Source organism: Oreochromis aureus, linkage group 16 (assembly GCF_013358895.1).
Source record: "Oreochromis aureus strain Israel breed Guangdong linkage group 16, ZZ_aureus, whole genome shotgun sequence".
In the NCBI taxonomy this organism is placed as follows: domain Eukaryota; kingdom Metazoa; phylum Chordata; class Actinopteri; order Cichliformes; family Cichlidae; genus Oreochromis; species Oreochromis aureus.
In genome coordinates this window covers 6,655,033-6,680,544 of record NC_052957.1, presented here as the reverse complement: position 1 = coordinate 6,680,544, position 25,512 = coordinate 6,655,033, and the positions used below count along the sequence as shown (strand labels likewise).

At 41.5% G+C, this 25,512-nt stretch overlaps 1 protein-coding gene across 2 annotated transcripts; it reads left to right on the top strand.

Moving 5' to 3' along the window:
* Positions 1-809: 809 nt before the first annotated feature.
* On the top strand, positions 810-24,899 carry hibch (3-hydroxyisobutyryl-CoA hydrolase). 2 transcript variants are annotated; one of them, XM_031757364.2, is made up of 14 exons: positions 810-1,051; positions 1,350-1,392; positions 2,368-2,499; positions 3,443-3,527; positions 3,630-3,710; positions 3,838-3,890; positions 13,579-13,657; positions 19,255-19,400; positions 20,467-20,553; positions 20,652-20,710; positions 20,966-21,047; positions 21,916-22,035; positions 22,140-22,173; positions 22,781-24,899. In XM_031757364.2, the coding sequence occupies exons 1-14, from the start codon at positions 1,020-1,022 to the stop codon at positions 22,894-22,896; spliced, it is 1,149 nt and encodes a 382-aa protein (XP_031613224.1). In that variant the 5' UTR covers positions 810-1,019; the 3' UTR covers positions 22,897-24,899. The 2 variants fall into 2 exon arrangements, with proteins under 2 accessions (XP_031613224.1, XP_039455822.1); XM_039599888.1 differs by lacking the exon at positions 810-1,051 and adding an exon at positions 1,116-1,275.
* Positions 24,900-25,512: the final 613 nt, after the last annotated feature.

Here is a 25,512-nt window from a genome sequence, read left to right as displayed (position 1 = left end):
AGTATTTATTTGGTGTTAAGCAAAAAAATCTATGAAGCAGGAATGCACAGACTGAAAACAGGGAAACCAACAGTGATTTGGTGAAGAGCAACGGGTAGGCCAGACTACATGGACACAGGGAGTGAAATAAACAGTAAACAACTGATAACAACAGGAGGGAGGAGGGAAAAGGAATCTAGATGCCAAAAAACACCTAATGTTTGGCATAAAACAGCAAATAAACCAAACAGCAACTGACACTAAAGAGTTAGAGACAGGAAAGCTCAACATAACTAGAGTGGTAATAAAATCAAAACCAGAGCCAGAAACAAAACCCTGGAATTACGACACATGATATCAGACATGCAAAAATTCACTTAGCTTGTTTAAAGCACACAAAAGCAGACAAAGAGGCAGATTATCGGGTTCCAACAAAGGAGAGGCAGGTATTACTCACAAAAAATACTTACTTGTGCAAACCCAGCACTTTTGGACAAAGCAGTTCTCCAGTGACTTTATTAATAAAGAGACCTCATTGATGCGTCATTTCGGGTGAACATCAATGAGGGTGAACATTTTCCTTATTAATGAATTATCTGAATTAAAAAAAACCTTTTTATATATTTTAGTTGCTTTAAGTCAAATTTTTTGCTTTTTTCTGGTTTATTGAAGGTGCAGAATCATGTTTGAGTTCAGGCTCAATGCTTCTGCATATAAAATCAATTTGGTGCGTAATATAAGTTTTTAGTACCACATGTTACCCATTCCAGCTGTGGAGAGACTAGCACATCTGTATTTCTTTACTAGAATGTTCTCTGTGTTTCTCTTAATCTGGGCCTTTGAGTCTGTAATAAATATGTGTGTCATCTTCAGTCGCCAGCAGGTGGCGGTGTGGCACAAACACACCGCGGAGAGACGCTCTGGCGTCACCGACACCCACCAATCAGCGGGAGCTCATCCCCGCTTCCAGGAAGTAAACGTAGAAACCCGAGGCTGTAGAGGTTCTGCTATTGACCCCGCGGCACAGGTCAAAAATCATCATGCCCCTGACGGTCCTGACGTCTGCGTACAGGTACGAGCCTCACCTGGGAGGTGCAGCCGGCTTGTTTTTCCTCTGGCACATTTAAATGACCGTCTCTGCTCATAAACGAGCTATGGACGGCACAAGTAGATACATTAAAGTGACCCAGCAGGTTTGTTCACCAATATAAGGCTGTCAGCTGATTTCCTGCACTCACCTGTTGGGACTGGTTGTGTGTTTGTAGCTGTGGTATCTGCTGCCATCATCATCGCGGTGTAAGTTGAACCAGTTAATTCAGATCTGCTTATTAACCGTCATCAATACTCCGTGTGTTTGCTGTTTCCTCCAGACTGAGGTCCCTCTGCAGGCTGCAGCGAATCCAGGCTCACATGGTGAGAAGTTGTAGCAGCAGCATGGTCCACTGCCTCCTCTGATTATTTCACTCACATCAGACATGCGCAGGAACACAGCTTCCTTGCTGAGTTTACTACATCTTTCTTCTGGTTCATGTTGGAAACACTGGGGGTTACTGGAGTACTAAATCATAAATAAACCAGTGAGGGAACTGGATCAATAAGTAATGGCATTGGTATCAATAAAACCTTATCAGTTTTAATCATTAGTCATACCTATCAGTAACCTTCATACATTGACTCTTCCCTCTATTAAAGTGATGATGGCCTTTAGCTTGGCTCGTTTAAAGGGGAGAACCATAAGTTTGCAGGATAAGCTGGAGGGAAGGTGCAAGAGAAAAATTTGTTTTGATGTCATTGAGTTTAAAAAAAACTTAAACTGAGTAACAACACAACACAAACAAGTATCTGCTGGCAAAAACGAGGAGAACCAACTGCTGAAGGGTGTACAGGTTTCAGCCTTCAAAGGAAAATCACCCAGAGTAATTTTTTTAAGCAACAAGAAAAAAATATAGGGCCAGCAAAAACAAAAGGTCATCGCTTTAAATCCCAGCCATCCCCAAATCACATCCAAGCTGAGTTTAAGGTAACAGCAGCAAGTTGAGCTGCACTATGGGTTCATAGCTGTACTGAACTTCTCTAAAATCAGAGCCAAGTACTGCTGTCAGTCTGGGGTCCATAACCTGTTAAGAGGCTGTGCAGCAGAATCTGCAGGGTCGAACCAACTGCGCCGTCCTGATTTGTTTAAATGATTGATTGAGGATCAGAGTAGAGCCACTACTCCTCCACACTATAAGGATTTGAAGAGTGTTGGCTATCAGGGAGACTCCTGGATCCCCAACATTTGGTTGTACTGCTTCCTCATTACCTGGATGAGTGGATGTTGAAATGTGTTTGTTTTTCAGTGTTTTTGAGATATTTCTATAGAGGTTTCCTGTCTCTGTTCTACATCAGATGTCGAGTCATGCAGAACCGGAGGTTCTCCTGGAAAAAGTGGGCAGAGCCGGTGTGATCACCATGAACAGACCCAAAGTCCTGAATGCCCTCAACCTTACCATGATCCAGCAAATCTACCCCCAGCTCAAGGTATGTAGTATCAAAATCTGGTATGTGACGAATTAAAAGAAAAATCTTGACCTTTCCTTGTCCGCGCACCACCAGGTCCTGAGCGATCAAAGAGGGGCTCAGTGAGCTGATTTTTGTTGAGATGTTTGAAATTTCCTGTCACCTAAACTCCTAAAACAGAACAGTTACTCCGTTGATACTTACTCCTCTTCCGTAGATGCTAAAGTACCGCAACCACTTCTTTATATCTACAGCATGAACAACTCACAGGGATGAAAAGGAAAAAAGAATGAAATGAGGCTATCAGCGGGCTGTGGGATGTCATTATTTCCTTATTATGGAGCAAATATCTCCATGATGTCAGTCTCAAACTGAGAATGTGGAAGCTGGGCAGTTTGGGGACAGTCTGAAAAAGCAAAGCTGAGATGGTTTGGACATGTGCAGAGGAGGATAGTAGATATATTGGACAAATGATGTTTAATAAAGAGCTGAAAGACAGGAAGAAAAGTGGAAGACTTCAAAGGAGATTCATGGATGTAGTGAAGGAGGTGGTCATGTGGGACAGAGGAGGATGGTAGGGAGAGGATGAGATGGAGGCAGATAACACACTGCAGCAACCCCTAAAGGAAGTAACAAAAGAAGAAGTAGTGTTCATCCTTCCAGTAGCATTCCAGAAACTTGGATGAACAAGTACTGAAAAGCACACTGAGCACAGGATTTTTCTTTTCCTTTCATTTTTTACCGATGTGTTGTTCGACATTGTGAAAGATCTGTCAGGTTTACCTGTCCAGAAGATGTTTGGTTGTATTTTTGTACAAAGACCCCTTTTCACACTTTTTAAACCACAGATGTAGCTGCTCATGCAGTCTCTAAAACTTAATAACGATAACTTTAAGGCAGGTTTCTGAATAAAGGAAGATTTCCTATAAACAAAAACTGTGTTTTGCCTTGGTTGGGAATCTAGAAATGGGAAAGTGACAACGAGACGGACATCGTGATCATTAAAGGAGCAGGCGACAAAGCTTTTTGTGCAGGTGGAGACATTAGAGGTAAGCAAGCTGCCTTCAAGATTCAGGTATCAGTTTCAGATGAGTTTTTATGTTGACCTGTGTGACCGATTACTGTTTTTATCTTCTTTTTTTCCCTCTCAGCTGTAACAGAAGCCGGGAAGGTCGGAGACTCTCTTGCCCAGGACTTCTTTCATGAGGAATATATTCTAAACAATGCTATTGGTATGCATTTTATTTTATTTTATGTATGTATGTATTTATTTATTTTTTTTAATATAAATGTTACCTGTCGGTTTTCGTTCACTTATCCAAACACATTGTTCTTATACATTTTATTTCTTCTTTCAAGGATCATACCGGAAGCCATATATTGCCCTTATTGATGGCATAACAATGGGAGGGGTGAGTTTGAGTTTTTATCCTGTATTATAAAGTTCAGGATGGATACTGTTTGCCATTACTGGCATGAATTCTAGGCATGAAAAACATTTTATTTATTTTTGCATGAAATGTTATGTGAAAGTCTGCCAGTAGGTGTCAGTGGAGATTTATCTGCTGCTGTTACCTGCTGCCAGTGGCAAGGTGGCCTCTGATTGGATGAAATGTAAAGTGACAAATCATTGTTACTGCCACTGGTCTTTCCCTCCAGGTGTCAGATTTTGGTGGAATATGAACTGGTACTTTTAGTGTAGTGTCATACATGCAGAGCTGCACACATGCACGTTTATCTGCTGTGTAACTTTTCAACTCACCTGGTTACAGGAGATGCTGTGAGGCTTGAATCTCTGATGTGACCTTGATGGTGATGTCACTCCTGAGGTGTCACCGAGGTCACTCGCTGCAGCCAGTATCCCACTGGCTCATTAGTCATCACGACCTTGTCTGTGTGCATATGTGTGGGCGTGCTTTGCTACTGTTGTAAGGACCAGTTTAGGTCTGAAACGACTGGTGAAAGGGCATTAAGGCTTCACATATTTAGGGGGAAGTTTGATAATTAGGAGTTAGTTTTATCATTAAAGGAGGCCTGTTATTAATTACAGTATATTGATGGTACCAGGTAGCAAGAGTTCATATTCATGCAACTGTGTTTGCATTTTGAAAGTGTAGTGGTTAACACATTCACCTTGCAAGCAGAAGATCCAGGTTGGAGGCTGGGAAGTACCTACAGTACAGAAGTACAGCGCTTCTCTGTAAATATAAGTAGTAGTGGATCCTCAAAGTGGAACAAGGGTTAATCGGACTTTGGTCTGGCCCCTTTGGTGCTTTTGTTAGCCTCTCCCCCAGTAAGCTAGCTTTGTTCTGATCGGCTACCCCTCATAATCGGTAGGTTTAAATAAGGGTGGAGTTTCTTGGCCTGAAATGAAAATATTAAATCCATCTTACATCATACACAGGCAAGACTTAAAAAAACCTTTCAAGACAGAACATTTAGAGCATTAGTTTCACAGAGCTTACTTATACCCACACAAACCTCATTTTCTGAAATTTGAAACTGGTTCTACCATCCAAAATAACACAACAGACCCACTCTGAGGTGAGGTTAGGGTTAGGGAATGCATTATGTCAGTGATCCCAGTTACATTGGGAGTGAAAACAGATTACAGTCATGGATAACGGGAGACATAACAAGCAGAGAAAATGTGCTGGTGTTTGTCTTGTCGGTCTTTCCAGAATTTATACAACAAACACTCGTTCAGTCAGATTCATCAGACGTTAAACAGCATTTAATTTTGGATCGAGAACTTTGTTGTTATGAACATAAAACCTCATTAGCATGAAAAGAAAAGCTGCTAAAGGAGAGTTAACAACAAGAATCAAATCACCGGAAGAGCAACGTCGAATAAAACTGTGGGAGCGGAAGACATCTTAGTCCTGTCTGCAACTACAGATGTAATGCAGAGTTTCAGTGGACCTTGAGATGGGACTGACCTGCCCAAACTCCTCCTTTTAGCTCTGCTTTGGTCAAAACCATCTGGAAAACATTTGGTTTTGACTTCAACAAGTAGATACTCAGCCTTTCTGCAGGTTTTTTCTACTAATCCCCCCCTTTTTTTCTTTTCCTGTGGTGTCCCACAGGGCTCAGACCTGAGTCCCCTCTTATTCATTTTATATCTGCTGTCTTTGGGACAGGAAATTTAATATTAGCACTTATTTGCTGCTGATATCCAGTTTTTCACCTGAGAAATGTTATTAAATTGAGATTTATAGTTTCTGTTGAAGAGCTCAGTAAATCTGCCCTAAATCACCTCAGTAGCTCCAACAGACGGTCCCCTGATTTGCTCATGTCCCTTCACTGGCTCACTAGATTACTTGGTTCCAGTTTAAAATCCTCAGCTTTACACACAGAGCATTGAACAGTCTTTGTCTAAATGTTTCTTTTTCTTTTACCCACTTTCTAAATTTATCATTATCTCAGATAATTTTCTGTAAAGCACTTTTATAAACTACATAAATAAATATTGCTTGTGTTGTAGAGAGTATTGGTGTTAATGTATGTTTGGGGGCCTTGCACCCCGGAACCTTCAGAGGTTTTTCAGGGTTTTCCCCATCAGAATGTTATGTGGGAAATAGGTTCCTGTATGTGTTGTGGCTAACTGTGGATGTTTCCGAAAGTGGTCAGTAAACAACCTGAAAGTGGCCCCTGAGTTTCCGAGCATTATTATGTTGAAGTTATAACACCTTGCTTCCACTTTTATGGAGTACATTTTACAGGAAGATGAATCCTCAGAGCTGTGAACCAGAAATCATCTTGTTTCCTGGCTTGCTCTGTGTTTAGACAGCCACGATGATGATGATGTTATCCAAGACTGACAGAAGCTGTAATTTGTGTGTCAGAACAACAGCATGAAGTAAAATGCTGGATGGATCTCATGTGTCCTGCATTGTGTGGTTTTTGGAAGTCAGCTCTGGTCATCAGCCCATCAAAAACTGTGATGTTTGTTGAATCATGTGATTTCCACACAGAGAAATCACTTCTATGTGATGAGTTATGTCTCTGGAACTAAAGCGATTTGAAGTCGACCTCTTCAACGTGTCACATCAGCACTGAGGCGACACTAATGTCAGAGCAAACCATCCTGAGGGTGGTTGCTGTTTAATGTGCATAACTGGATGGAAAGGGGCAGCTCTATATAAGGACAAGTCCAAGAGGCCCCTGTTCCCAGATCTGCTCCAAGCTCGGGGCAGAACCCCCACAAAGAACGGATTTTCTTATTACATTAACGATAACAAACCACCAGAGAGTAAAAGGCAGGTCAGATAGCAGTCAGAGACAAACTGTTTGATTATCCCATCACATCTCGCGCACATCAGTCGACGCTCACCTTGTTTAAAATCCACTGAATTAAGGTCTGTGAATGCTCCTTATTAATCCACCGTGCTTTGTTAGAGCAGACACTGCGTCCCTGTCCTTCTGTGCTTGCACTTCAGATTTCAAACATTTACATAGTGAGAACACTCTGTATTTAAGATTGCTCGTAAAGGGGAATGCTGCCCGTTTGATAGATATTTGCCTAGAGCTGCATGACTCTGATCTCTGTCTCCTTGGAGTAAAGAGTTCCTGTTTACATTTTTCCTGATAGCCTCATGAGAGGAGTGCCTACAAGGTTTTTAATCTCTGTTTTAAGGTTTTCGTTTTCCATCCAGAGCCTGTGCAGTTGTTTTAAAGGGGAATTCTGTGAGTGAGAGCGATGTGGAAAGTAACTCAACTGTTGTTTCCAAACAGACATCTGTCACTTGGTGTGTAAGTAACAGACTTTCCACTCTCACTCACAGTCTCACCTACTGATTTCTGATTATGCAAAGCCAAATTTGTGTGACAACTACGTCATAATAACCCAGATATCCTAAAGAGGGCTTCAGGAATGCCTCCACAATCAGCACTCTAAGCTTCACCAGCCAAGTTGTAAATTTTTAAGTTGTAAACATGCTCGTCTGCTGACAAATTGGCGTTGTTTACAGGAGGATCTGGAGACATGTTCTTATAAGGCTCTACACCAGGGCTTCACAGTATTCCACTACTTTTATGGTGAAACTCGAGTAATGTGATTAAACGGCCCCTTGTTCCACAGGCTGCTTTCAGCCATCCTTCTTTTTCTCATTTGTCTTTCTCTTTCTTCTTAAAAGAAGGTTATTTTCAGGTTATGTTATTTCTGCACTTTGGCTGAATTTGATACCGTGATTTACTCGATACATCAATCTTATAGTTAAAGGTCATGCCGCTCTACATGACTCATCTGGTTTCTAAAAATAGATGCAGATGAGAGGAGCACTTGCTCGTTTGTTGAAATGTAAATTCAATATATTTTGTAATTACATTTGTAACAAACATCAACATGGAAACAGTGAAACCAAAGAGCTTCACACAGGTTAAGCAAACAAACACAAACCCCAAAGAAAGGAGGTCTGGAATGAGATGAAGAGAGAGGTATGAAAAGAAGAGGAGGTGGGTCTTTCAGTACGTAAGCCCTCTCCACCTTCTGAGCCCAAAGTTTAAACGTGTTGTCTTTAGGACCCATAGATACATGCAGCGGACAAATCAAGATAACAAAAGTGAGCAACTGTTGTTGCCATCTAAAAACACATTTCTGGCCTTTTATGGAGACTTTTCAAAACCAGACTGTTTCCAGAAAGTAGTCATTCCAGGGCGCTCCCATACCATGTAATAAAAGGTGCCAGTTAAAGAGCATAGTTTACACTTGAAGCTTCATATAGCTTCCACAGCTGCAGATGGAAGTAAAAGTTAAACTGCACAGAGTTCTTACAAACACATCACCATGAGAATAAATGCTACAACTGCAAACCGTAACCACTCTTGTTTATTTTACATCCGGTATAACTAGGATCAGGGAAGGGCAGGGGATACTGGATAAAAGAGACGCTGTGAAACGGAGCCAGAGATTAATAATTACCAATGATTAAATGAAGGATGGTGTATAAACATAGAGTTTGGATAAACATCACCACTTTAATGTCTGTGATGCAGAGGAACAGAAACAAGCACTGGAAGTTTAGCTGTATCACATCGATCAAACCATTGTAGGTCCTGAGCAAGTTTGGATCACACAGGGTCTCTGCAAGTCGGTGTCTCTGATAAAATGCTTGGACGAAAAAAATAAAAGGTCCAAAATTTCAACCCACCTGTATGTACTTTGAAGACCTGAAAGTTTGAAAATATTCATAGTATGAAGGTGAAATTTTGCATGCATAGAAAAAAAAATCAGCTTGACGGGGTCTGGTGGGAACTTTTTAAAATTCAGTATATTTATAAGGAATGACCCACTTCTGAGTGGGGCAAAGCCTCACCTCTGGAAAAATTCTCTTGTAAATCCATCCTTAACTTTTTTTGAAATGTCATTATGAAATAAATGCAAAGGCCTAAGGTTTTTTAAGGTTTTGGGTTCTGGATCTTCCAGAGGAGCAACTTCTCTTGGCAGAGGCCTGTTTAGTCTCCAGTGATCAGATATTTTTATTCCCTTGTGGTCGTTTATCTCTCTGCTGTGAGTCGGATCCAGCAGTGCTGCTGTCCAGCTCTGAACTCTCTTTTGCTGATCGCTGAGATCAAGATAAAGACAGTTTGTCAGCTGTAATCAATCAGTTGCTGTTGTTTTGGATGTGATTGATCCCTCAGCAGGTAACAACCTTTACTTTGCACTAAATGACAGCATGATTGATCTTTAGTGGTGCTGAGTCATAGACTGCATATACAGTAAGAGGAGACGACAAGGTGCCAAAAAACAAAGAAATAAACTCCCAAATAGAAATCAGAGGGACAGTTCTAAAATGTTAAGATGCTGGATGGTGCCATCACAGGGCTCGCAAAATCGCTAGCCCGACGTCCCGGGGCTAGCGAATTTTCCAGTCGGGCTACCAAAATCTATCTCAGCCCTGCCCGTCGGGCTATCATAGGAAGGAAAAATATATGTCATTGCTTTTGCATTCTTTCGGAAATGTAGCTGGGTAATTATGTCATTGGCATCGATGAGCCACTGTCAATATGTGACATATTGAAATCGCGTTTGAATTTGCGCTTGTTTTTTGCTTTCACTTTGCGATCGCGCGAACTGTGTATAGAGAGCGGCAGTACTGATTGGTGAGTGACGATTAATTGCGCACCAATTCCTCTGACATCGTCTTATCACTCATTAGCTTACTATTCAAACCTGACAAGTGAAATCTCCCACAGCAAGCTTAAACATGTGAGAGGTTGATTGCGCAGAGAATCGCTGACCGTTATGTGAGTGCGTGTGTAAAAGCAGCAGGATATATATTTTAGCTCTGCTGAGCCAAATAAGACAAGTCAGGGTGAAGAAGTGACAGCCAAAGAAAAGCCGACCACAAAACGGAAAAGTTATGACAAATCAGACTATGAGGGAAAAAGAAAGTGCAGCTTTATGGTTTCATGGACAAAAGAATTTCTGTGGCTGGAATATGACAAGCTAAATAACCAGAGGTGCACATAAGTGGTCCGCAGGTGCGCATTCGCTGTCAAAATAAAAAACGCGCACCAGATAAGAAGTTGCAACGCGCACCTCCAGATTTTCTGGAGGAGGACAGATATTTGTTTAGAACTCCTAAAGATGTCGAAGAAGCTCCTTTAAGCAATTACTTTGGTGTTCCTCCACCTCCAGAGAAATGTCAGGAGTCTGAACCGCAAAAGAAGCGCGTATTCTCGGAAAAGTGGTTGCAGGAGGTGAGCTGGCTTCAAACAAATGATGAACGCACAGAGATGTGGTGCAGAATATGCCGTGAAAATCCCACTCTAGTGGACAAAAACAGTGCCTTTTATATGTACGCAAACGCGCGCGTTGCAACTTCTTATCTGGTGCTTGGCGTCTTTTATTTTGACAGCAAATGCGCACCTGCGGACCACTTATGTGCACCCCTGGAAATAACATAATGTTCTGCCGGGTGTGTTGTTAGTTTTCCTCGATTTCTGAGTCGACAAGCGCCTTTGTTACTGGGACCAGTAATTTTAAGAAAGACCCCATTAGAACCCATGAGAAATGCAATATTGCTCAGTCTGCAATATCTTTCCCAGAACAAACACCAATTGCAAAGAACATGCTAAAATAAACCTGAAAAATCTGTTTAGAACAGCGTGCTATGTTGCAAAGAGTGAACTACCACTGGCAAAATGTAGCAGTCTTTGCAAACTTCAAAGCAAATGTCCTAGATCTTGGTTTCACTTATCTCTTACCCGTGACTTCAGTGGAAATTTCAAATTCAGGACCTGACACAGACTGATTCATGTTCTACACAGTTCTTACAAGTTCATAGAAATTTCTGTTCAATTAGAACTAAGTATTTGAGTTGATGATTGTAATTTTTATACAATGTTTAATTTGTGTTTCAACAATGTTTTGATTAATGTTTTGTTTCGTTACAATATTATACTTTAATATATAATATTGTAACGGAAACAAAACATCAATCAAAAATTGCTCTCTTTTATTCGGGCTACTTAAATTTATTTTGGGCTACCACAAACTGAAGAGTCCCTGCCCGAAGGGCTACCAGGGATTTTGAAATTTTGCGAGCCCTGCATCAATTGAAAGAGGAAGTATCAGCCAGTCATGTTGCTACATTGATTCACAAGGGAATAGTAGGACTGTAACATGTGCAGGAAAAAAGCTGACAAACCTTATTTTTCTGTATGTTCTAGCTACCACTAAATTAAAGCCATGGCTTTAAATTAGTTTATTTCTGTACCACATTTAAAAGAACCTCAACTGACCAAAATGCTGCACAAGCTGTACAAAATACATACATACATTATACACAAGAGTCATTAAGCGGACTATGAATATACCCGAAAATACACAATAAAAACCACAAACCTGTAAAAGGTCTCTTAATTAGGGTGGCGCCAAACCAGCGAGACTCTTTAAAAACATGAACACGTGAAGGTGTGACCAACGGCATTTCTTTCCTGTCTAAAGACGTGCTGCTGGATTTTGTACAGCCTGCAGATGACCAAGTAATAGATCCATCCCGACATTCAAAGAATTACATCATATCATTGACAGGTTAAAAAGGTGTGAAGATTTGCTTGTAGGAAGGCATTGGTGTAGCTACAAAGATGTTACCCACTGTTTTTGTACCAATTTGGACGAGAGGTTGGAGTGCTATGTGAATTATGTGAGATTAAATTTATATCTGTTATTCAAACATGATCCTTTATATATAGAATCTTCAGACACTGAAAGAAGGTTGGCCCTTATTAGACTGTATTGTGACACCAGTTCTGTGGTTTAATTAAGAATTACTGGTGGTTAGTTAACAACAAATGTTGGTCTGCATTATATCGACTCCCCGACACATCACAGGATGTCGTCATTGGTTAAATGTCACACAGATTTAAACTGTTTTTATTGATGAAAAGCCACGAGTGTAATCATAAAGCCCACATTAATAAAGTCAGGATTGTGGGTTGTATTAATACACTGGTGTAAAAGGAGCAGAATAACTGTGTACACTGAGTCTGCTACACATTCAAACCCACATTCATTAAGCCACATTCCTGAATTTATCAATGGGGGTCTTTTAATTTGGGGAGTCCACTGCTAAAGGTTTCCATCATGATAATAGAGCGAGTGAGTCCTCAAGTTAAATAATCCTGATTTTGAGGGTTTTTGTATCACTTCCTGTTTTTATGTCTTTTTTTATTGTTGCTGTTCACATAAATTGCAGTTTTGTATGTTGTGGATCGACACATTCTCACGGCCATCATGTCATTTTTGACGTTGGCACTTTGACAGAGCTACTGTGGAAGTACTGGCCGCCAAGAGGTGACAGTCCTGACAAAGTCCGCATTAGGAGGTTGGAGTGATGGCAGTCGCATTGTGCCGTGTTCTTTTTAACTTTTGATGTCGGAGCTGGGAGTGATGTCACACCCAACTTGAACATGTTCCAGTAAAGCTTGCTCCGTACCAAGCTAGAGCCATTCAACAATTCATCAACAAAGTCAGCGTTGGTTTGGCTTCTCCAACTTTTTGAGTAGAATGTCAGATTTTAAGGAGCAATCCAGTTGTAAATTCAGACTGAGACCTCAAGATTTCTGATATCCGACTTTAAATGGAACACAGCACACTGGACTGTTGTGTTTTGTACTTGATGTTGCTTTTTTTAATTGATCAGTTGATGATCAAGCTCAGATAATAAAAACTACCTGGTTAGAGTTGAGAAAAGATTGTACTTTGGGGTAAAATCGACCCCGTAAGAGCCATTTACTCCTCCTTTGTCTAATTACACACATGTCAAATTCACAAAGTCAGTGAGAGGCAAGAGCGTTGAAGCCTTACCGTTACAACAGCAAACGCCATAACCCGCCACCAACAGACACTCGGCACTGGGATGAACTGAGATACACCAGCAGCTTTTACACACTAAACATTTTTATGTGTTGGTTTTTTTGGGGGGGATTGAGCAATGTTTTCTTTAAACGTCTAACACTGTTATAGCAGATATATATTTGACCTTCAAAATAAAAGCTTCCAATTGACAGGTACTTCAGTTATAATGAACAATCAGGTAGTGTAATTTTCCTGTCTATCTGCATGGTCATATGCATTCAGGTATGCAAGGGGATGTTGTTTCCAAGGCAACCTTATAATATCTCTCTCACGCACACGCACACGCACGCACACACACACACACACACACACACACACACACACACACACACACACACACACACACACACACACACACACACACACACACACACACACACACACACACACACACACACACACAGTCCTTACTGTGCTTGAAATGTCCTCTGGCCAACACTGCTCATTAGCCTTCACCTCTCTCCCTGCTGGGAGCTGCATGAGTTAAACACACATGCACACACACACACACACACACACACACACACACACTTTCTTGACAGGTTAGCCTGATTTACTTTTTTCAGCCAATTTTCATCTGAGTCTCCAGCTCTCTGTAGAGGTGACGGTCATTAATGACACTGATCCCTCCTTTTTGTTTTTTTACTTTAAATTTTTTTTTTTTACTCCATTCTATTATATAACTTTTTTTTTGTATTTATCTAATTGTTTTAACACTTGTTCTCTTATACCTGCAGGGCGTGGGTCTCTCAGTTCATGGACGGTTTCGAGTGGCCACTGAGAAGACGCTGTTTGCAATGCCAGAGACTGCCATCGGTAAGCCCGGTATCTGCCTGATTGAGGGAGTGCTCAGTGGCAAGGGTTGGCCCACATCAGTGGGAGTGTATATCTAGAATATTAATTATGTAGGAGCAATGATTTCAAGCTGGACCCAGTTCACATACAAGGTCTGTCTGCATTTGAAGCTGGGGAGCCAAACACGAGCAGAAGAGTGATTTGCATTCAGTGCAGTTTGCTGATGACCTCATCCCTAAATAAATAAAGTTGAAAATGAACTGCTAAAATGGGCAGAGTGGAAAAAGTGAGTCCAACGTTTAAGCCTTTAATCTTCTGCAATGCTAAAAATCACAAAAACACCTTTTCAGATATTTTGGAAAACAGAAGCTCACTAATCTAAAAATAGGATTATAACTTTTTAAGGCTGTAGATAAGATGATGATGATGTCAGCAATTGTTTTTGGTCTGCAGTTTCTCCGCCGCCATTTTGTCTTTTTGAAACCAAAAGTATTTCAATATGGACAAGAGGGTGAAGTGCTGAGCTAACAGCAGAATAAACAAGCGGGGCATGTTCACTGTCACCATCTTGAGCGTGACAAGCGTGGTGTGGGTCTGACTGAGAAACTGAGGGTACTGCATGCTCATTGTGATTGACAGGTTGTTAGCCAATGAAAATACTCTGGGTAATCTTCCCTTATGACCATAATTTGCTAAATTAACTTCAAATTTGTTCAGTTTGACCTGGAACTAGTGACTGAACCCATAAATCATGAGGAAAGGACATGGACCTCTCCATGGTAAATTCACTTCCATCATGTGTGATTTTTTTTTTTTTTTTTTTTTTTTTTTTTTTTTTTTGTGATTTTTGCGCCATTTGTTGACCCTGGTGTTGTTACATTGCTCACACAACTGAGACAGAAGATTAGTCACCAACACAAAAGTGTTCAAGAGGTCCTGTTCAGGGATTAGAATAGATGATGTAAAGCCTAACAGACAGCACTCAGGTGTGCCACCTGTCAAGCAAAGGAAGCGTGAATTATAATTATTTAAAAGGAATCACCCTTGTACTGTTGTTCTACCAGGCGGTTTTATGCTCCCTTTAAACGTGGGGGTCTATGAGGAGTGAGTCACTTTTGTAGAGAGCCTCAAGTGGGCATTAGAGGAACTGCAGCCTTTGGTGGTACTTCTTTTTCTAAGCCAACTAAAAAACTTGAAAATTATTCATAGGAGACTGAAGCTGCAGTGTTATAGTGTATTTTAAAGTGGAGGTAGTTCAGGAACCTTTAAATGGGTTGCTGTGTCTGTTTAGTTGGAGTTGTTAAATGCAGTAGTGGTAATTGTGTGGACTCACTGGACAGCACATCACTTTCTATGTGTAAAAAAGATTGATATAGACAAGTCGAGCCCACTGAGAGGTGATCCAGCGGTGCAGCTGTCGCCAGTAACGGCTGCTTTCCCATATATGATTCATCTTTTCCTCCTCCTGCGCTCCGTCTTTTCCTGGAAGACGTACATGTCAGTGATAGAAAAGCCGGCTGTATGTTGTTTTACTGCTGTTGCTGCCTTCTGACACACAAACTTATTTTTTTATCTGAGCCTCCAGGGAGATAGGGAAACAAACACACTGCATCACCCAGAAGGGAAGAGACAGATCCAGGACTTCAAACAGTCACAGAGCAGGAAAGGCCAATGCTCTGCAGGTGGATGTCAGGAGTTTGCTAAACTTCTTGACTAAACTTTCTAAAAATATGTTTTAAAAAATGCTACATTAAATTTAGCCACTCTAGCAAAACTGAGAAAACTTGTGTCCTCCTTCTATACATCCATGAATTTTCTCTGTGGTCTTCTTCTTCTCCTCCTGCCTGGCAGCTCCATATTATCCGCTATCCTTCCTCTGCACATGTCCAAACCATCTCAGCCCAACCTGAGCTGTCCCTCTGATGTGCTCATTTCTAATCCTGTTCATCCTAGTAACATGTCCCGCACCAGCCTCGCTGGCATAATTCTCCTTTTTGACTCCAGTAGGTGTCAAACAAAATGATCATATTTTATCCAGCATGAGCTGAAACTAGTGAAACTTTCAGTTTTCTCATAGACTTGTATACAACCAGAGGCCTTTTTGCCTTCTGCTGGCCATTAGAAAGAGTGCAGGTTTAAGGTATTTTTACATCCATCTTTTATAGTCTTTGGAAGCAAACATAAAAATCACATCCTTTGAATCCTTCGGCAAAAATCAGCTCTTAGTGTGTAAGCAGCTGAAGAGTTGTAGAAGGTCAAATTCCTTAATTATTTCATGCCTGTTTGAAGATAATAGATTACAGTGTCCTGATATGGACCCAGAAAATGATCTGATCCAACTAAAACGTGCTACATCGACCTGTTAGAAGATCTTTTAAAGCATCATTGCTGAACCATGTAGGATATCTTTGTCTGTTGCAGTGTGAGGCAGGTCCTCCAGTGAAAAAAGCCACTGAGACACTAAACTTGTAGGTTCCTCTCTCGCTAATTGTCTCTAGTGGACAGATGGTCATCTCCTGAGGTGCTGAGAAGATTAGTAACAAATCTGTGACAACAAATGCAGTCGACATTGTACCGTGAACTAGCATGTTGTCAATGAAATCCACTGGGATTACCACAGCTCTGTTGCTGTGAATGCATATAAGCTATTTCCAGAGAGATATGACTGTAAAAGTATTTGTTACTGTGGGTTTGTGTTGCAGTGATCGAACAGTTAATGTCGTCAGTGTCTTCATAAAGGTTCTCAGATTGTTTTGTAAGGTTCTGTGCAGGTTTTATTACGTTGGTCCTGGAGTCAGTGGATTAGGAAAGTGCTTTGCAGCGTGGGCACTGCTCATTTTTTCCGAGTCTGTTCAGGTTCTGATAAATTGATTGTGTGCACTCGCTCCCTCATATGTGCAAACTTCCAAGGACGCTCGAGCCATTCTTCCTTTGACACCCACACATACAAACAGAAGCATGTCAGGCTTATTATTCTGAAGTACTCTGGGCTCTGACTTTATAATAAATATAAATAATAAATCTTCTGCTGATGTGTAGCGCTGTGGAGTTGGACTGGTGTCTGGAGCGAGGTGGAGGGTGAAGATTATGTTGTCAGCGGACAGGAAATGAGCGTAGCAGCAGGAAAAAGCAGGAGATTCCCGCCGATGTGGTCTGATATTTGTCTGGGGTTTTGTCAGAGGCTAGGCCACAGTAAGGAGTGGGAGGAAATGGGCCAGTAATTCAATCATACATGCTCAGGATTGGCTATAATTGGGCAAAGATGTTCTACGCTGTATGTGGATCTGTTTTAAAGTGTCAGTTCTTCATTTGGCGTGCTCTCTTGCACATGGATTGGCACACAGAATAATTTGATTTTAACCTCACCGTTAAGTTTCTTGAGTCTCCTGCTAGCTTTGAATCTCTCCCATCACTTTGGCGAGGACAAGCAGGAAATCTCGCCTAATCCCCTTCCCAGCTGCCGTGGTCATAACATTGTCACGATTGTTTTTACTAAAAGCTCTCGACTCGCAGGTCACCACACGGCCGTTATCAGCACGTCCCCCGGGTAATCAGGAACTTCACACCGCGTGATTTTTCCATCAGGGACGAGCTTTTTCTGCCTTTTTCATTGGAATGTAGCTGCCTTATAGACCCCAACTGCTTATTTTAGCCCTGATCCTGGGGAGGAATCCTCTCAAGAGCTTCTCTTCTGTGCTGGTTTACTTTAACTAGAGTTGCACTGTGGACTGAATCTTGCTTTTTCCACTGTGGTATTCCAGGATTAGACGAGAGGGTTTCAAATGCTGCAAGAGCTTTGAACTTTGTGCCAGTAAACTCTGAAAATGTTTGAGATGTAGTTCTTATATTAGGGGCACATTTAGTGATGTAGAATTAAAGGCTGTGCTGTAACAACAGGATGTGTCCACTTATTAAAATTTTGGAGTCTGGATGTGATCGTTAGATGGATAAAATGGTCTGTAACAGTCTAATCGAATTAATCTCATTAACCTTTAAGTCATCACGACATGCTCCATCTGTGTGAGGGGGAAAAACTGGTTAGACATGAGGAACAGAGCCAAACTATGAAAAAGTGATTTTGTTTTATTACTCCCAAGATTATGATAAACAAGTCATAGCAAAGATAAACAAGCAGCAGCAAACAACTTTGTGGGTTTTTTTGTGCATATGAAAAATTTGGTGTCAACTAAAGAGGTTTTTTGTCAGCAAATCAGAGCCACTGAAGTTTAAAAATGAAATCATAATAGATGATTTAAGGCAAAGGACGATAAAATTGCAAAAAAAAGTCCGAATTTTCAAGATTAGGGTACAAGAAAGTTTGAAAAATGTTTGCATTGAAGGTGTGTGTGTGTGTGTGTGTGTGTGTGTGTGTGTGTGTGTGTGTAATAAGGTCGATCACTTGCTTAGTCATGCATAGTCACTCCAGAAAGGTCACTTTGATCTGGCAAAAAAAACAAGATAAATTTATGAGGGAAAACAAAACCTGACAATTTTGATAAAACTGACGAATATACAAAGGAAAAAAAGCCAAAATTGAGAGAAAAAATTTTAATATTTATGAGGAAAAATAGCAAATTTGATTTTTTTTGTGTGTGTTGGAGGTCAGTGGACCAACAAAACTACAAGCTGACTTTCATTAAAATGAGTCTATATACGGTCTGAGACCAGTTGCTTAGTCATACAACTGGACTAAGCAAGCACTCGTAGTTACTCCAGAAATGTCACTTTGAAAACTGTGGAACAATAAAATGGATAATTAACGAGGCAATAACTGCGTGTTGTCTCAGTCCCAACAGATCGTTGGCAAAAAGCAGAGAAGATGTGGTTCTGTTGTTTTTAAAATGTACATATCGTATTTTCACGTAACATGACCTGTAATCAAAAGCGGGCGAACACGAGGCTCCATATGGACCTGTAAATGCACCGGATCACAAACATTTAAGCATCACGTGGGCATGATTCATCTGTAGCTTTCAGTGCCTGAGATTACTTAACTATTCCCCCAGGAAAACTTGTGTTATTTGTATTTATAGCATCTCTAGCAGTACTTACATCATACCTGTATATCTACACACGCAAGCACGCTGTAACCCCCGTTACCCCCCTGTGAGGCGGGATTAACAGATTTAACTCGGCCCTGCCAGCCTTCTGAACAACAGCCATAATCTGCCACATTTATAATATTACATTTTCAGCCATGAATCAGGTCAGCTTATCTAATCCCGTCGCCTCGCCACACTACAAAACCTGCTGTAAGCACTGGACTGTTGTGTCCTGTCAGAAATATTGAAATCAAATGGAAACATTATTGAAAGGACAGAACAAACGGATTAAATCTGCAGATTGTGATGAATCTGATCATTAATTCTCCTAAGCTGCATATTTGGCCTTTTGTAGTGTGCCAGTGGCCTTTTGCTGGAATACCACCGTATGTAAATTGTCTTAGAGTGAGGGGGGATGATATTTTAGGACAAAACCATTGATTATTCTCAGGGAAAAAGTCATTAGAATAAAAACCCTTGCTTGGCTTGTGTAAGTCACTGATTAATGGTCATGCTGCTTTCATTAAAAACCTGTGCGAACTGTTATTAACTCTGCTTTTCATTTTATTTTGAAAGGGCTTTTCCCTGATGTGGGAGGTGGCTATTTTCTGCCGAGGCTCCAGGGGAAGTTGGGATTGTTTCTCGCCTTGACGGGCTTCCGACTTAAAGGACGGGATGTGCAGAGAGCTGGGGTTGCCACTCACTTTGTGGAGTCTAAGAAGGTACCGTGTGCGCTTTCAGTTCAGCTGTTTACGAGTGATGCCCTGCAGGGACGGATGAAGGGCAGAGGGGTGGTGGAGGTGCGGGGGTGAGGTCAGAGCTGCACTGGAAAGCCAGATGCTGATTCACTGGAGGCCTCACTCTTGTTTATGGTGCCAGCATTCACCGGCTGGCGCAGAGGCCGGTTGTGTTTTTCTTGCTGTTGGCATGAGGTCAGAGCGGTGGGTGGCAGGTTGTTTATGACTCTAACCTTGGTTTGGGCAGAAACAAACACATCTCACCTCAGTGGAAGTTTAGCAACAAGACAAAGGGTTACATAAAACAGGAGAGAGGACTCGGAGGTAATGAGCTGATGCAAGAAGAGCCAAAATACACAAATTCTGAATCTGAGTAAATAAAACAACAGGAATCTGCACAGAGTGTTAGCAATGAGCTGACATGCACAAGGGGAAAGAAACAAGATTATCGGTACAGTCTGATAGTCATATTTCATTAAGAGGGTAGCTTACCGATCGAAGTGTTAGATTGATTTTTCCATTTTACTTTTAGATACTGTTTTAGCATCTGTTTTTATTTATAGTTTAGACTTTATTGCATTGGCGACTTCCAGATTAAGTATCATCTGAGGTATTTGAGGTCGGCCTGATGAAGGCCTCAGTGGAGGTTCATCAGTGTAGTGAAGGAGGACATTCAGAAGGTAGCAGCTGAAAGAAGAAGCTGAGAGACTGCAGGAAGAGGCAGAGGTGAAGATGAGGGCAGGGCAGGCAATCGCAAAGAAGGAAAAATGGAGAAAGTAAAGACAAAGCAATACACACAAAAAATGTCAAATTCAAACAGGAAGCGATCAAGGTCGACTGAGATGGAGACATGTCGATGCAGAGATGGAGAAACTAGAAACACAGTTAACCTAAATTTTTCATTAGTCGGGAATAATAATTCTCACATTCTGTTTATTTATTAGATGATAAAACTATATTTAGTGAATGTGCTGACAGGACAGACTTCTACACATCACATCATAAATGACAGATCAGCTGAAGACTGACTTTTTCCGTTTGGATTAAACAGATCCCAGACCTGCAGAAGGAGCTTGTGGACTTGAAGTCTCCCTCTGCTGAAGATGTCTCCAGAGTGCTAGACTCCTACCAGAGCCAGGTTAGAAGCCAAGAAGCCCGTCATTTACACAAACGTGGCTTAGACTCTAGCTGTATCATTACTGCATCTCACTTTTTGTTTCTGCTCATTGTCCACAGAGCAGTCTGGATGCTGAGAAGCCTTTCATCTTGAAAAAGCACCTCTCTGATATAGACAGGTGGGCCATGACTTTCTTCCTAAATATACTTAAAATAGTTTCAGGAGGTGAGCTGGAGTCTGTTTTTGTTGGTGACAGATAAAGAAAATCTACTGAAACACCGTATTTAGTGAGAAATGTATTCCTGAAATCGGCTTTCAGTGCTCCATATGCACTGTTATATGCACTCTTTCAGTGCTGGTTTTAATCTCTTTGTGCTCTGTTTTTAAAGACTATCAGCCTTTTATTTTCAGTCTCTTGTCCTAATTCCGTCAGGCTCTTCAGCGCCAGCAGTGTGGAGGGCATCGTGAAGAACCTGAAGACCGACGGCTCCGAGTTCGCTAAGAAACAAACTGAGGTACGTTGCTCCTCTGCGGCTCAGTTCAAGTAGAGCGCGGTCCAGCTGCTTCTGTTCCAACAGTCAGCTGTCTTTAAAACATGAACTCTTACAGAGGCTGATGGTGAACACCACCCTCCGATAAACCCAGACAGAGCTGAAATGAAGCCGGGGTGTTATTTGGCTCCGCTGTGCATTTAGGTAATTAGTAGTTACCTGAGAATAAGTACTTAATGAGGTTAATCACCGTGCCCTGCTGACTGGAGCTAAAGTCACTTTAGTGGGATTTCAGAGTGAATTATCGTGGCTTCATTCACTAAAATTCCCTCAAACAGCCTAAAAAGCGATGTCCCACTTAACTTGATAAACTCATGTACTGTCAAGTGAGATTAAACGAGTCACATGACCCCCCCCCCTCCTCCCTTCTTAATTCTGTTCACCTGATCAAAGTCCAGGAAAGTCATGAGCATGATCTTCTCACCTTCAGCAAGACCAAAGCAAACAAACAAAGAAAAAAACAGTTTTTATTAATGAATCTTTATTTACATGTTTAAATAATTCTGATGTAAGTGATTTTTTTTCTGGATGTAAGGATGTTCTCTGAATACTGTCGTGTTAGAAGGAAGTAGAGTCTGGACATGGGCACGAGGAAAGAGTTTGGGGTTTTTTTGGCATTTTGATGATGAGCTGATGGTCTTTTTAAAAGTTTCCTTCTCTCTTTCGGCTGTCACTGACTAAATCCTGGCATTATTAAGAGGTTTATATGTGTATAAGTAACAGCTGGGGCTGTTAGAATCCACAGAAGGAACGATTTGTCCTAGATTGTGACTGTTCTGATATTATGAAGCCAAATCTGAGTAAAACAAACAAACTGTTTCTCTTCCTCTAGACTCTGTCCAAAATGTCTCCCACGTCCCTGAAGATCACCCTCAAGCAGCTGCAGGCGGGCGCATCTCTGAGCCTGCAGGACGTGCTGGTGATGGAGTATCGACTGAGCCAGGCCTGCATGGTAAAAACCATCACAGTGAAGTCTGAAACCCAAGGTGGTTTCACATTTCAGCTCTGATGATGTGTTTCAGGGAGTGATAAGGCATTGTTTGTGTTGTGTTACAGAGGGGCTACGATTTCTATGAAGGCGTTCGAGCCGGTAAGTCACTGCAGTACAGGGGAAACAAAAGCAGAAGAGGATGGGTATGAAATTTAGTCTTGTAACTTATTTTTACATAGATTTACCAAACATAATAAACACTGTAGCTTCTATTCTATTATTACAGGATCAGTAAACTAAAGTAAAATGGAAATGATAAAGAGATTAAAACGTTACCTGATTTTAACTTGCCGATCTCCTCTTTGAGGTCGTCTCCTGGTGCATCTGTGTTTAAGCCATGCATGCATCCAGTCTGAGCAGAGAAGCACAGTCCTCCCTCTCCTCCAGCTTAGCTGAGGGAGCTTAGCTCATGCACACATGCAAAAAGGCAAGTAAGGAGCTTCAGGGGGAGATCTGAAAAATCAGGCCTGCTGGAAGAGGTCCTGAGGTACACAGGAAGACAACCTTGAAGGGGAGATCAGCCTTTTTAAAATCAGCTTTGGTTTTTGGGTTCAGATTTAAAGTGTCTGCTGGGACTAGCAAGGATTCCGAGCAGTGATTATTATCATCACAGATCACTCTGCAGAAGTATATGCTTGCCTCTAAAGGCTGTGGGGTAGTTATTGTTCCTCTTAGCATCACTAAACTCGATTTTCTGTGTTTTTAGTGCTTGTTGACAAAGACCAGAATCCCAAGTGGAACCCATCAACACTGGAGGAGGTGTCTGACCAGATGGTGGAGCACTGCTTTTCCTCCTTGGGCGAGAAGGACCTGACATTGTGAAGTTGGTCAGCAGCTGCCTCCCAACTTCAAACAAAACACCGCTAAGCCTTCTCTAACCGGCCACTTCCTGTCCCCACATCCTTTTATGGAGGAGCGTGCCGCTGCTGATGGAAGCGTGTCAGCCCTAGTTTATAAACTGTGTTATTGCTGTAGAATAAGTAGTTGTTCTGGTGATTCTTTACAGAAAAATCACGACCGTGTCTCCACAGCTGAGTCATGCTCACAGGCAGAAGAGGGAGCAGACAGTTTGGTGCACTGTTGCTCTGCAGTGGAGTCTTTCTGCATAGTTTGTACAGTAGTAATGTTTCAGTGCTGCATGTTGAAGGATCAGAACAGCAGTGCTACATTAGCACAAGGACACGGGAGGGGATAATGATCTCACCACTGAGTGCTTCACTACATTTCCTGTGGATGTTTGTTGATGTGACACGGAGCAGTGTCATCTGTAGTCCTGCAGCGCGGTCACAGCTTCTGATACAGATCATATATCGTCTCACCTTCCTGTTTCCTGTTCCCTTTTTTTCCCCCCAATGTTTAATCTCATCCAGGCCGCAGCATTTAAAACCCCTCAATGCTGGATAACATTGATCATCTCGTTACAGTGCGGCGCTGGGAAACCTTTGGGCATTAACGTTGATGTGGCTCTGACAAGGTGCAGCCTCCTAAACGTTTTCGCATTGATCGAATTTGTTGGAAAAAGCTCAGCCCACAGAGACCCTAAACAAAGACTGTATATTAAAGATGGGCATACCCACCATGACGTCATGCACTGGTTTCCACAGTTCTCTTTTTGAAACCTTAATTTGAGGCTTCAAAAAGAGTAACTTTTTAAGACTAAACGTTCTGCGCAAAAGGTGGATCTGGTTGAGAAACAGAGACACCTGCTGGTGCCTGAAGATACTGCGCTTTTCCATCAAGTTTACTGCAATTTATAAAGACTTAAAACTAGTGATTTAACCCATGTCTTGTTCAGGAAAGTCTTTTGATTTTGTGAATCTGTTGAGCACTGGGGGTTTTTCCTCATGGACATCTATCTTTAAAAAAAAAAAAAGAAGACATGTTTGTCACCAGAGGAGTCGCCCCCCGCTGGGCATTAAAAAAAGGTTAAAATGTCAAGGTGCTTCAGCTTAAGTTTTTAACTTCAGAACCTAAGCCCATCTTTATATACAGTCTATGGCCCCACCCGGCAACCCAGTGGACCCAATGGGCCATTCTAACACCAGTCACAGGAGTTGAATCCTCTGATAAGTCAGAGCTGATATGAGCACAGTGCTTCTGGAATCAAGTCTCACCACTTGTAGGCAAGATATGAGCATTTATTTTGAAGCATTATCTCAATTTATTTTAATGTTAATGGTTACCAAGACTCATCAGTCAAGTCTGATTAACATCTTAAAGCAAACACCTTTTTTTCCCCCACTGTTAATTACACATTTACTAATATCTTCGCTGAATTCCAGAGCAGCGAACATAGAATATCTGTGGTACTGGAAAAAGGGTTTTAATGTTGTGGCAGATCAGTGTAAGTGCTACCTGTAGTTGTTTTTAGGTATAACAGGGAATTAATAAAGTGTTCTACCACAAATCCAAACAATACTTCGAAGACAAACCTATAAATTACTACTGATATCAGAAAGTATCTGCATAATTTAGCAAAGCAAATCTGGTTTTTGTCGTCTGAAATGCATGTTTTGTTTTTCTAATATTTTCCCGATGTTTGTTCAGAGGAAATCGAATCACTTCCCTCATCATTAGGTCTCTGCAGCTGCATTATTTATGAAACAACCAGAGTCGGATTCAGTGCTGGAACAGAGGGCAATAAAAGAGCTGGTCACATGAAATTCTGTGTGTTTTTTACTGGGTGTGTTTAAAGGAACTGATTGTTGAGGACGATATTTTTTATGACCTAAAATGTTCTTGTGTAACTTTACAAAGTGCCTTTGTTATCAGCATGAGAGCACTAAGCTGCTGCTCAGATATAAACTCTCCAAAGTAAACACGTTTATTTTACGTCAAGTGCTCTGTTCTGTTTGCAGCACTGCCAGGAAATCCTGCTTCGGAAGCACAGGCTGGCACCTGGGAATGATAATGCTTTCCGACTGAATTGTCCCCATCGTGCTGCACAGACTCAAACAATTTTTAAATCAGGCTTCAGATTATTGTTTTAATCCCAGACTATCTGCAGCGTGGGACACCTTCTCCTCATGCCTGTTTTAATCTTCTCTACCTGCCTCACATTCGCACAGTCTGAGCCCATAAATCCTGCCTAAGAAATGAGTATCAAGGCTTTGACTCATTCATCAGTGCAGTCTGCAGCTCATCGAGCAGACAGGACGACCTCCACGAGCGCTGACTGTTCGCCCTGGATGAACTCTGATTTACATCTTGCTCTTCAGACAAAAGCTGGCCGGAATTTATTTCTGAAATTTGTCCCTCTTGTATCTGAACTCTCGGCCTGCTGATGGGCGTTTTTGTTTAGCAGGAATTTTAAAGTCATCATGCACCACCAATATCTCAAAATCCACTGTCTCCTCTCAGTAAACAGCCACAAAAACACTTCAATGACAGAAGGCATGAGTCTGATTTTTTGGCATCAGTTTTACACACACTGTATGT

Coding starts and splice junctions, on each gene's coding strand:
- hibch (XM_031757364.2), top strand. CDS start 1,020: ATGCCCCTGACGGTCCTGACGTCTGCGTACAG. Junction 19,401..20,466: donor ACTTTGTGGAGTCTAAGAAG/GTACCGTGTGCG, acceptor TGGATTAAACAG/ATCCCAGACCTGCAGAAGGA. Junction 20,711..20,965: donor CACCTCTCTGATATAGACAG/GTGGGCCATGAC, acceptor TAATTCCGTCAG/GCTCTTCAGCGCCAGCAGTG.